This window comes from Elephantulus edwardii, unplaced genomic scaffold, assembly GCF_000299155.1.
Source record: "Elephantulus edwardii isolate Elephantulus edwardi_28Jun2011 unplaced genomic scaffold, EleEdw1.0 scaffold00063, whole genome shotgun sequence".
Taxonomy (NCBI): Eukaryota; Metazoa; Chordata; class Mammalia; order Macroscelidea; family Macroscelididae; genus Elephantulus; species Elephantulus edwardii.
Window position 1 is genome coordinate 4,959,515 of NW_006399813.1, and position 12,800 is coordinate 4,972,314.

General features: G+C 37.8%; 1 protein-coding gene across 1 annotated transcript in view; it reads right to left on the reverse strand.

Annotated features, from left to right (window-relative positions):
* The window catches only part of NUCKS1 (nuclear casein kinase and cyclin-dependent kinase substrate 1), a 45,687-nt gene that overhangs the window by 13,983 nt on the left and 18,904 nt on the right, over window positions 1–12,800 (reverse strand). The window contains exons 2-3 of the mRNA XM_006887918.1: window positions 4,942–4,991; window positions 371–476 (exon numbers count right to left, since the gene is read on the reverse strand). Of these exons, the coding sequence (XP_006887980.1) occupies window positions 371–476; window positions 4,942–4,991 (156 nt within the window). The remainder of the gene's footprint in view (window positions 1–370; window positions 477–4,941; window positions 4,992–12,800) is intronic.

The following is a 12,800-nucleotide window of genomic DNA, read 5'->3' on the forward strand; positions in this document are numbered from 1 at the left end:
AGCTTTAGTCATAATTCTGTCAACGATTTCTAAATGAACAAGACAGGCTATTTAGCTAATATAAACATCGAACATTTAGCAAACATCAACAAAAATATCAGGCAACATATTGTATACTGAATAATTTAACTTTTCTGTTTAAAGTATCATTCTTGAAAATCACTTGGATTCCAAGTTGAGAGCAAGCAAACCTCATGAACTCAAAGGAGGCTATACTGCTACATCTAGAAGCACTGCATCAGATCATACCCAACATCCAAAACAATGCTACGTGGGCTCAAAGCATTTCCCCAAAAGCATATGAAGATTGCATCAATTTAGAGATCAAAGACTACTTTCTTAAGAGCAATAACAGTAAAACATCACATACCTATCTTCTTGTGAATTCTTTCCAGATCGTCTCTTATTTTTAGCTTCTCGGGGAGATGACCGGATTTTCTTAACTGGTGGACCTGAATCTCTTCCATAATCTTCATCTAAACAAAGATAACAAATTCAATTAACTTTAGGTTATGAATATAAGTATTACATATAAAATCACTAGTAAATTTATGACATAATTACTTTTCATGCTATTTAAGTGGTGAGATGGACAAGATTTCCCAAACAGTTTTTATTGTTTTAGAATTATTTTCCACCCCAGGTTTTCAATCTTATCGATTTCCATTTTTGTTTTACATACTCTAGTCCTCAGGTTCATATTTTTAATGTATCTGTGGAATACAAGACTTAATTTTACCTCCAGGAAAAAAAAAAAAAAGTCTTTTGTCCTCAGTTCTGGAGAAGAGACCACTGGAATCATTGAAATATCTTGGTCCAGACTTTCAGGTCACATCTGAGAATTTATACTGGCAAGAGGGGGCTGTGAGGCTAGAAAAACTAGCCTCAGGAGGCATGATTCAGCCCAGCACTTAGGACTGACTGGTCAATAAAAGCCCTGAGTACAGAGGAATCAGAGAGCTTCTCAAATGACTTGAAAAAAAAAAAAAAAAAAAAGACCCCCAAACCAAAAAACCGGCTTTCAGTAAAGTAGCAAGAGAGAGTCCCCTGGGACACAGATGGCTCATAGTGGCCTCTCTCCTAGACCTTTGCCCTATATACATTTCTTCATTTGGATCCTTTTAGGTTATGACAAATCAGTAGTTGTAAATGAGCCACTCTAGTAAATTATCAAACTTAAAGGAGTAGTACGAACCAACAGATCATAAAGTAAGGTTGCCATGTGGAACCCTGAGCTGGTCTTTATTTTTTTTTTTTTTTCTGAGCTGGTCTTTAAAGCGGTGTGGGAAACCAGCTTTGAATCTGTGTAGTTCAGAAGGTTGGAATATCACGTGGACTGTCCAAACTCAAGGATCGGACCTCCTTATCTGAATGCCTTTTGACTCAAGAGCTCTCATCTAGCCCCTAAGGAAGAAAAAGTGCTACAGAGCAGCGAACAAGGAAAGGAAATGACAACTGGATCAATTTCTACACTCTGATGATTGGATTCTAGCTGATCTTGACCACACAATATCTATTGTCAATGATTTCTTATTATTTCATCTTATCTTTTTTTTTATTATTTTATTATTATTATTATTTTTGTGTGAGTGTACCGTCAAATTAGATCTGACTGGTACAGGAGGAGATTGTCCCTCCTTCCCCGGCAGAGCATCTGGTGGATTTGAACCGTGCACCTCTGGGATTTTAGTTGCAGCTCCTTACCACTAGGCCACCAGAGCTCCCCTTCATCTTATCTCTTTAATACATGAAAGCTATCTCGACACTCTCAAACTTACTTAAAATTATTAAGGTATTATGGTTATATTTTTAACATTTCACAAAAACTTCACAATCCTACAAACACATAATAATTACTGCTATCTAGTAAATTGCATTTAACGCAGAGTCTTTAGTATATTCTGAAAATTCAGGATATTACCATCCATGCTTAAAGCCTTATAAAACAAAATAATACAATGTTAAAGATTGAATATGTTTTTTAAAACACTGCATCATTAATTATAAAATTGTAAGCTGGTATATTCTGGGTATTTATTATTTAGTAATTATGGAATGGCTGAATCAAACGAGAAATTTTAAGTGTATGCAAGGTTGGGAGGAGAATACAAAAATGCTCAGATACATTTTTAAAAAAATAAAAAGGCTAGCAGTTAATAACAACTCATTGCTTATTATAATTTGCCTCTTCAGAATATACAGCTAACTATCTCTAGAATATATACCTAGTAGTGGAAATGTTGGATCAGCACCCTATAATTGAACAAAGGGAAGGAACACAAAGAGTATAGAAGGATTAATGGAAATCAGACCAGAAGCAATGTGGAAATAACATGTTATTGTAGGCATAGAGGTTAATGTTAGGCAACAAAATGTGTATGAATGACTGAATGACAAATTAAATTGCTTGGTAACTTTGACTCAAACTACAAAAAACCCAACATATACATACCCCTTCTCCCTCAGTAAAAGAACTCACAAAAACACTAAACACTATTTACTGGCTAATGAAACCTTGAGGAGCATCTCTACCTTAGCATCCTCACTTGTAAACTATATAAAGTAATACACCCCACGGTAACAAGAGGAGTGTTATAAGGACTATAAAATATTTAGAACAATTCCTGGAAAGTAGCAAGCATCTAATAAATATTAGTATTACTTCTGGAAGGTTGGAATATATGTTACTCTTCTTTGCATTTTAGTAGTTTCTCCAAAAAGCACACAGTATTTTTATAAAGTTAAATACAAAGGGGGGGGGAGGGAAGGGAATTTTTTTTAAATTGTGTATGCTTAATGTTGTTTTAAACTATTACAAGCTTTGCTTTTTTGCAACCTCTGCTGGGTGTGGATGAGAGGAGCAAAGAGACAAATGGAGGGTGTCCAAGACTGCCCCCTCTATTATTCCTTCAACATCTATGGAGTGCATCTTAATATGCTTCTGTTTTAAGTGACTTTTTTCCTTTCTCATTACTCTTTTACTTCACTAGTAATCTAGGGGGGGTTGAAAGCTCTTTTTACTCTAAGATAATTTTGTCAGCCAATAATTCAACATTAAGTGTTAGCTTTCCTTTGTTGCCAATGCTGAATGAAGCAGACGAGTCACTATTTGGAACTTCTACATTATGACCAATTATTTTGACTGTTGGGTGCCAAGAATCTGTATATTTCAAACTCCAATTCAGAAAAGCCACACTAATGACAGTACAACAACCTTCTCTTCTGAAATGCTTTTTCTAAGGAAGGAAGCTAGCTGGTATGGTGGGAGGACACTCAAGCAGCCTCATGAAGAGGTTGAAGGCGAGATAATGAGGAATAAAGCATTCAGTCAATGATTTGTTGTTGAGCCAATTTTTATCCCCTGGATTTCCATTCCCCACCCCTTAGAATTTAAGGAAAGTTTATGAAGAACTTCGATTTCCATTCATTCACTGAATTCATGTTCCTCTGTCTCCCCCTCCCTCAATTCACTGTTGTCTTGTGGGGCGGGGAGAGTTCTTTCATTGTTATACAGCCCCCATCCCCCAACCACTTTACTATGCAAATCTTATTCTGGACTCTTGTCATGCCAATAATACCCAATCATATAATATTCCTTTTATACAGTTCTCTCCCTTGTCTGTTTCAATGCCATGTACATTATTTATCCCCTCTTTTCTTAGTTTCCCCCTAACCCCCCGTATCCTGTTCTGTAACAGTGGCATTATGCAGTATTCATCTTTTTTGTAACTGAGATATTTCACTCAGCATAATGTCCTCCATGGTCACCCACTTTGTATATTTCATGAGTTCTGTTTTTCAGTGCTGCATAATATTCCATTGTGTGAATATACCACAGCTTCTCTATCCATTCATTTGTTGATGGGCATTTGGGTTGTTTCCAACTCTTTGCTACTGTGAACAAAAGAGCAACAAACATGGGTGTGTATGTATCTGCTTGGGTGGCAATTCTGGTTTCTTTAGGGTATATTCCCAGTAGTGGAATTGTTGGGTCAAATGGTCTTTCTATTTCCAACTTTTTGAAAAAGCACCATACTGCCTTCCATAGTGGTTGCAGCATTTTACGCCCCCACCAACAGTGAGTAGTAAGGATTCCAGTTCCTCCACAAGCTTGCTAACATTTGTTGTTTGCTGCTCTGCTAAATTTTGCCATTCTTACTGGGGTGAGATAATATAATTGTTTTGATTAGCATCTCTCTTAGAGCTAGAGATTTTGAACACTTCTTCATGTGTTTGTTTGCCATCTGAATAGCTTCTTTGGTAAAGCGTCTGTTCATATCCTGTGCCCATTTTTCAATTGGGTTGTTTACCTGTGGTGTTTGAGTATTCTATAAATTCTAGATATAAGTCCCTTACCAGAAATGTCATTACCAAATATTTTTTCCTAGTCTGTGGCTTCACTTTTTATCTGTTGGAGAAGTTTTTGGATGTGCAAAGGGATTTGACTCTTAGACACATTTATCTATTTTATCCTTTCCTGGTTGTAGGTTTTTCAGAACACAAAGAATCCTTTATATACAGCTAAGATTTTAATTTAAACTACTCACTCAACATTGATTTATTTCTTAAGTCAAAGCTGTGTCACACAATATAACATCTGAAACATTTTACACAATAAAACTCAACTGCTTTATTATGCAAACATGAATAGCTACCATAATAAGCCACAACTTTTGATTATAGCAAGAACTATTTTAAGTAACAAACACTATACCAGAATTAATGGGAATATAAACTTTGAACTCCAAAACCCCAGGAGAAAAAATTATCCAAATGCATTTTCAATGATTTACTAAGGAAAAGTGAGTTCATCCAAGTTCAACTTTTGTTTTGATTGACATAGATGTTTTTTATGACTTTTATTTAAAAATATGTAAAAGCTAGCATAAAAATTTCTTCCAACTAATCAGCTCAGAATAAAGTGAAATCACAAAAACTTACCAGCATCATCAGATTCCTGAAACTGTGAATAATCAACGACCTTCCTATTTCTGTTGAAAGAGAAGTTTTAATTAAACAAAATAATAAAAAAGCTAGACTTCTAGTATATCAGGAACAAACATTTCTATTACACAAGCACAATTACAAACTAAAAAAGTAGTTTCACAAAAGCTACCCCGACCTCAGTCAAAATACTTCTTCAGGCATCTGAGATGAAGCCCGAGAGTTAGTATCATTAGGATGCAATATACCAACCATAAAGTGAAGAGTTCTTTTTGACTCTTTAAACCCATACTCCAACATCATGGGTAACCTGCCAGTCACTGTTATAGGAAGTGCAACATAAATAAACCAATGACTGTTCAACCTGTCATTCTCATAGTGTTAGCTCAAACACCACATTCCTGCCTAATATTTTCTCATCGCAAAGGACATAAACAGTAAAATTAACCAAATCACCAGATACTGCACCACAGTGCATAAGTGAACATGGAAATGTCATTTCTTACTATTTACATATGTGTACACCTGACAAACAAGAGTATTAAGTTTTCTTCAAAACAAAACCAATTTTTAAAATAATTATAATGAATGAGGAATCCCTGGTGGTGCAGTTAAAAAGTTCCACTGCTACTCATCAAAAGCCAGTTCAAGTCCACCCAAAGATGTTGCCTGGCAATATGTTTCTGAAAATTCAGCCACTGAAAATTCTGTACTAAGACACAGATTCTAACCTGGTAAATTACCTGAATAGTGATGGATCAGAATCAACTCAATGGCAGCTAGCTATACTTTATAAATGAATTATGAAAGTAAGTTAAGCCTTACACAGAAAGAAAAAGAAAATACATTAATTGATGGATACAGCAAAAGCTGCATTTTATTAATGGACCTGTAAGTAAAAGCACAACAGCAAAAAAAACCAGAAATCTAACAAATTTACGTATGTACTTGATTCAACAATTTTAAGTCAGTCCTACTAGTTAAAGATACATTCCTCTGGTATTCCCTGCTTTCAGTTAAGAGCTATCTAACATTAGCTAAAATATTCCTAGTACTACGACCCCTCCTAAACCCAGCCTGGACTTCTGATAGTCTCTGCTGATGTGCTGTTCCAGTCATTTTGGGATCTTCAGTAGAATCTTGCTTGCATGCGAAATCAATGATATTGTGCTATAGTTTCCACACTCTGTTGGGCCACCCTTCTTTGGGATGGGAACAAATATAGATCTCTTCCAGTCAGTTGGGCAGTTGGTTGGTCTCCAGATTTCTTGGCACAACTTGGTTAGCATGTCCAGGGCAACATCTATTAGCTGAAATATGTCAATTGGTATACCATCTATTCCTGGGGCCTTATTTTTTGCTATTTCCTTCAAAGCAGCCTGAACAACTTCCTTCATCACCATAGGCTCTTGCTCATAAGTTGTTTCATGAAATTCTTCTGTGTCTGCCAATTCCTTTCGATAAAGAGACTCAGTATATTCTATCTTCTTTTAATACTTCCTGGATCATTTAACATTCTGCCGAAAGCATCCTTGATTGTAGCAATGTGAGGTTTGAATCTGTTCTTCAGTTCCTTGAGCAAGTTCGGCCCTTTTGATTTTCTGACTCCAACTCCTTGCATTGTTAATATTTTACTCTGTCATCCCGTGCTGTCTTTTGAAATCTTCTATTCGACTCTTTAGTATCTTGAATTCTTTCTTCTGCTTTGGCTTCTCTGCACTCCAGTGCAATTTTCAGAGTCTCTTCTGACATCCATTTTGGTCTTTTTCTGCCTTTGAATGACCGACCGTTTGCACTCTTCCTGGATGATACCCTTGATATCCTCCCACAACTCATCTGGTCTTCGCTCATTAGGGTTCAAGGCCTCAACCTGTTCCTGAGATGGTTCTGAAATTCAGGTAGGATAGACTCAAAGTCATATTTTGGTTCCTGTGGATTTGGTTCCATTTTCGTCAGCTTCAGCTTGAACTTGCATATGAGCCAGTTGGTGGTCTGTTCCACAATCAGCTCCGGGCCTAATTTTCACAGCGGATATTGAGCTTCTCCAGCAGTTCTTTCCCCAGATGTAATCGATCGGATTCCTATGCATACTATCAGGTGAAATCCATGTATATATCCTACATTTATGTCTCTTAAAAAACGTATCTGCAATGAATAAATCATTGATTGTGCAAAATTCATTCTATCTCCAGCTTAATTTCTGTCACCGTGTCCATGTTTTCCAACTACTGAATCATCTTGTCTGTGCCCAACTTTTGCATTCCAGTCACCCATTATTATCAATGCATCTTGATTGCATTTTCTATTGGTCTCTGACTGTAAAAGCTGGTAAAAATCTTCTATTTCCTCTTCCTTGGCTCTGGTTGTTGGTGCATATATCTGAATGATAGTGGTATTCACTGGACTTCCTTGCATGCATATGGGTATTATCCTGTCACAATACTGTACTTCAAGATGGATCTAGAAATGACTTTCTTAACTATGAAAGCAACCCCATTTTTCTCACCTTTGCATCTCCAGAGTAATATACTATATGATCATCGGACTCAAAATGCCCCATGCCAGTCCATCTCATCTCACCAATGCCTAGTGTGTCAATATTTATACGTTCCATTTCTTCCTTCACAATCTAATTTTCCTACATTCATGGTTCTCACATTCCATGTCCCAATCTCTAAAGTCTGCTTACAACTGTATATCAGTGTTTCATTGATTATGCAAAGGCATTTGACTGTGTGGATCATAACATACTGTGGCTGACTCTGAGAAGAATGGGAATCCCAGACACTTGGATCGTGCTAATGAGAACCCTATACTTAGGCCAACAGTCATCAGAACAGAGCAAGGAAACACTGTCTGGTTAAAAATTGGGAAAGGCGTATGCCAGGGATGTGTCCTGTCTCCATACCTTTTCAACCTGTATGCAGAACAGATCATCTGGGAGGGTGGGCTATATGAGGAGAAATGTGGGGTCAAGATTGGTGGAAGATCTATCAACAATCTGCCTTATACAGATCACACAACCCTGCTTGCTGAAACTGAGGAGGACCTGAAGCGCTTGCTGCAGAAGGTCAAGGACTGAAGCCTTCGGTATAGGTTGAGGCTCAGTATCAAGAAGACAAATATTCTCACCACTGGACCAACTGGCAGCATCAGGATGGATGGTGAAGAGATTGAGATTGTTCACAGCTTTAGTTTGCTTGGCTCCACAGTCAACACTCTCGGCACCAGCAGCCAGGAAATTAAAAGATGTATTGCGATGGGAAGTCTGCGGTTAGGGACCTCTCCAAAGTACTGAAGAGCAATAGTGTCTCTCTGGAGACTAAGGTGCGTCTGATACAGGCCATGGTCTTTGCAATCACTTGTTATGCATCAGAGAGTTGGACAATGACTATGGAAGATAGAAGGAGAATTGATGCCTTTGAGCTGTGGTGCTGGAGAAGAGTACTGAGGGTACCATGGACTGCTAGGAAAACAAACAGATTCATCCTCGAAAGGGTCAAACCGGGCAGCTCCTTGGAGGCAAAGATTCTGAGGAGCCATCTAGCATAATTTGGACATGTTGTAAAGAGGGACCAGAGAGGGACATCATGCTTGGTAGGGTGGAAGGACAGCGCAGAAGGGGAAGGCCCTTTATGAGGAAGACTGATTCAGTGACTGGGGTAATCGGGATGGGTGGATCAGAGACAGTGCGACTGGCACAGGACAGAGCAGGGTTTAGGGCTGTTGTACATAGGGTCGCTATGAGTCGCAAGCGACTCAACAGCTCATAACAACAACAACAACTAGTTAAAGCCACCTTTAACACCTTCTTTATATTTTATACATAAACTTTCACATTAGTAGACCAACAGTGTTAACACTACAAAGACTACAAAAAAGATGCAGTGTATAACTGAGGCGTTTAAGAATGAGCTGAAAAGAGTAAGAGAAATATGGTTACGACTACACTTACACCTGAGCAAAAGGCTATTTTTGGTTTTGTATACTAAAAGATCATTGAAATGCAAAGACAGGATGGAGAGAATGCAAGCACTAGTCATCTTTTGTCATAACATGTAAAGATTATTTGGATAGGCTGAATTCTGGAAACTGACTAGGACTTTAATCCCAGATTAAAGGGGAACGTAAAGGCATACTAGATTCTAAAGGAAAAAGGCTCTCATGAGTTTTTATTTTTGTTTTTCTTTAGTCTGCCAGCAAGGAATTATTTTCTTACTTATCAGTAAATAGCTTGCCTCGGGAAACCCTATGAACCTGGAGAAAGGATGAAAGTCACACAAGTGTCAAGGACTTTGGTTCATAGAGTCACTATGAGTTGTCTACAACATGATGGAACTTAACAGTAACATCTTCTCAAAGAGTAAAGATGCAAACCTTAAGTTTAATTACATGATTTAAGAAAATGTATTTATATTACCAAGGATATCATGAAGAAAAATTTTAAATTATGAGATAAAAAAATAATACACCTTGAACTAGTATGCAAATACTTGCTATGTTCTGTGAAAACAGTGATTATTAATGGCAAATGTCATGAAAATCAGTATTACGGTCACAGAGCCAAGGGGAAGAAAAGGATGTAAGAGAGTCTTAAATTCTTCGTAATTAAAGCATAGGTTCGCAACTTGCCAGTATAGTAATTCTAGCTTATTCCACACAGGTAGAATTGCAACTATAACCTTGTTGTTCTACCTCTACATCTGTGTGTGTCTCTGTGTGTGTGTGTCAAAACATAGGTCATATGAGAATATCTAAGGGAGAGAAACCAAAGCAGTTAAAATGTCACTCAAGAATAAAATTGTAATCTTTAACATGCAAAAGGAAAAAGACATCTAAGCCCTTTAAAGGTTTGAAGAGAGTAAACAAATATACCTGAGCAATCAGATTAAGTGGGTTTAATATAGAAACTTAAGTTTGATAAAGAGGTTACTTCCTTACTCTAGTATTAGAAATACTCCATAGCAGTAAACAGCTCTAATCTATTAGTGGCTTCAAAAGTCTGTCCAGGAAACTCTACTCTGTCCTACAGGGTTGAAAAGAGTTGGAATTGCTTCAATGGCAAGCAATACAGAACTCTGGGTTCTGTTCCTGGAACTTTTCAAGCCAATTCTTGAGAACTTTTAAAGTCAATTCAAGAGAACTGAGGTTTCTCTTGCAGTGGAACTGAGGATCCCAACTGCTTGAGCGATCTAAAAGCAACAAAATTTTTAAATTAAAGAAATTACTAAAGTTTAATATTATTTCCTCAATCACAAATGATCATCTTTAGGCATACTCTCCATCTTACTATATTTTAACACGTATGTCATTACTGGTATAAAGATGAAAAGTAAACACTCAAGTTCTTCTCACATACAAAACAGACATGAGAGAGAGAGAGAGAGATCATCTAGATACCTATTTGTAGAAAAAGAAAACAAGATCCATATAAATGAAACACCATTGTTGTTATGTGCCGCTGAGTTGCCTGCGACTCATAGAGACCTTATATAAAATAGCCCTAAACCATGCTCTATCCTGTGTCAATCTCACTGTCTCTGACACACCTACCCCATTAACCCAGTGATGGAGCCAATCTGTCTCATAGAGAATCTTCCTTTCTTGCACTGTCCCTCCACCCTCCCAAGCATGACTCCCCTCTCCAAGGACTACTCCCTCCTTGCAACATATCCAAAGTATGTCAGATGACACTTCAGAATACTTGACTCCAAGGAGAAGCCTGGTTTCACCCTCTCTAGGATGAATCTGTTTACTTAGCAGTCAATGGTATATTCAATACTCTTCTCCAACACCACACATCAAAGACATCAAATTTTCCTCCCATCATCCCTAGTCATTATCCAGCTCTCTGGTGTACAGCAAATGATTGCAAAGATCATGGCTCATTACAGGCACAACTTAAGTCTCCAGGCTGATATCGTCACTCTTCGGTACTTTGGAGTGGTCTCTGACAGCAGACTTTCCCAATACAATTAGTCTTTTTAATTTCCTAGCTGCTGGTGCCAAGAGTGTTGATTGTAGATCTAAGCAAACTAAAGCTGTTAACAATCTCAATCTCTTTACCATCTATCATAATGCTACCAATTAGCCAGTGGTGAGAATCTTTGTTTTCCTTTGAACCATGCAGTGTTTCCTTGCTCTATTTTGATGACTGCCTCCTGGTCCAAGTATAGGTTTCACATTAGAACAAGCAAGTGTTCTAGGTTTCCCATTCTTCTTAGAGTTAGCGACAGTTCATTGTGGTCCACACAGTCAAATGCCTTTGCATAGTGAAGGAAACACGGATAGACATTCCTCTGGTACTCCCTGCTTTCACCCAAGAGCCATCTAACATTAGCTACAATATCCTTAGTACTATGGCCTCTTCTGAACGCGGCCTGCATTTCTGGCAGTTCACTGTTGATGTGCTGTTCCAGTCGTTTTGGGGTAATCTTCAGCAGAATCTTTCTTGCACGTGATACCATATACAAGACTGAAACATGAACCAAAAAATTATGTAAACCTCGAAACTATAAAGAAAAAACAGAGCCAAACTTAGGGGCCCTAATTTATGTATAAATAGGCCATCAATCATTAATTAAGAATGAACAAACAGTATATAAACTACACAAATGAGACCTTCTGAAAGCTAACTGTGCACCAAGACTTCTCTAAGAGTTAAAAGAGAATGTACAGATGACAGATGGCAGTGAGGGATTTGACAAAGATCTGTCATACAAGTGACTAATCTCTAAAATGTAAAGAAAGCTTCTACACCTAAATAAGTTAGACCATCCAATTAAAAAAGACAGGCTGAGGGCATGAAAGCTGGTAAAGGTACGGAGAGACTGGAACTCTCAAATTCTGCTAGTGGGAAAGTAAAATGGTACAACCACTGTGCTCGTTAGGTGTCGTCAAGTTGACCATGGTTCATAGTGACCCTATGATCAAAATCTTGCTCTAACCTGTGTCATCCTCACAATCTAGAGCCCATTGTGACAGTCACTGCATCACTCCATCTCTTTGAAGGTTGTCCTTTTTAAGTTTTATTATTAATTTTAATTAAAGTTTACAGAGACTTTGGATTTCCATTCATTGTTACACTTTTCTCCCTGCCCTACCCCACCCCCCAGTTCGTTCTTCTCTTTGAAAAGCAAAAGAAAAATTCTTGCATTGTTACACAATTCCTCCCCCCAAGTCTGCTCCACTATGCAGCCTTCATTCTGGACTCCTGTCGTAACAATAATACCTAATCGTATATCACTTTGAAACATTCTCTCCCTCATATGTTTCAATGCAGTACACATAATTTATCCTATCTTTCTCTGTCTCCCTCCAATGCCGATGTTATCCTGGTTTACCACGTGGCACTATACAGTATTTGTACTTATGTGACTGAGATAATCACTCAGCATAATGCCCTCCAGGGTCACCCATTTTGCATATTTCATGAGTTTCTTCTTTGCAATGCAGCATAGTAGTCCATTGTGTGAATATACCACAGCTTCTCTATCCATTCTTTTGTGGCACATCAACAAGAGTTGGTCGTTTCCAACTCTGTGCTATTGTGAACAAAGCAGCAATAAACATGGGTGTGCATATATCTGCTTGGGTGGCAGTTATGGTTTCTTTAGGGTCTATTTCTAGTAGTGGAATTGCTGGGTCAAAAGGTATTTCTATTTCAAAAGGTTTTTTCCCCCAATTAATTTTAATGAATATTTAGAGTCTTTGGATTTCCATTCATTTATTGTTACTTTTCTCCCTTTCCCCCGCCCCCTAGTTTGTGCTCTTCTCTTTGAAAAGTAAAAAAATTTTCATTGTCATACAACTCTCACCCCCTGTACTATGAAACCTTCATTCTGAACTCTCGTCCC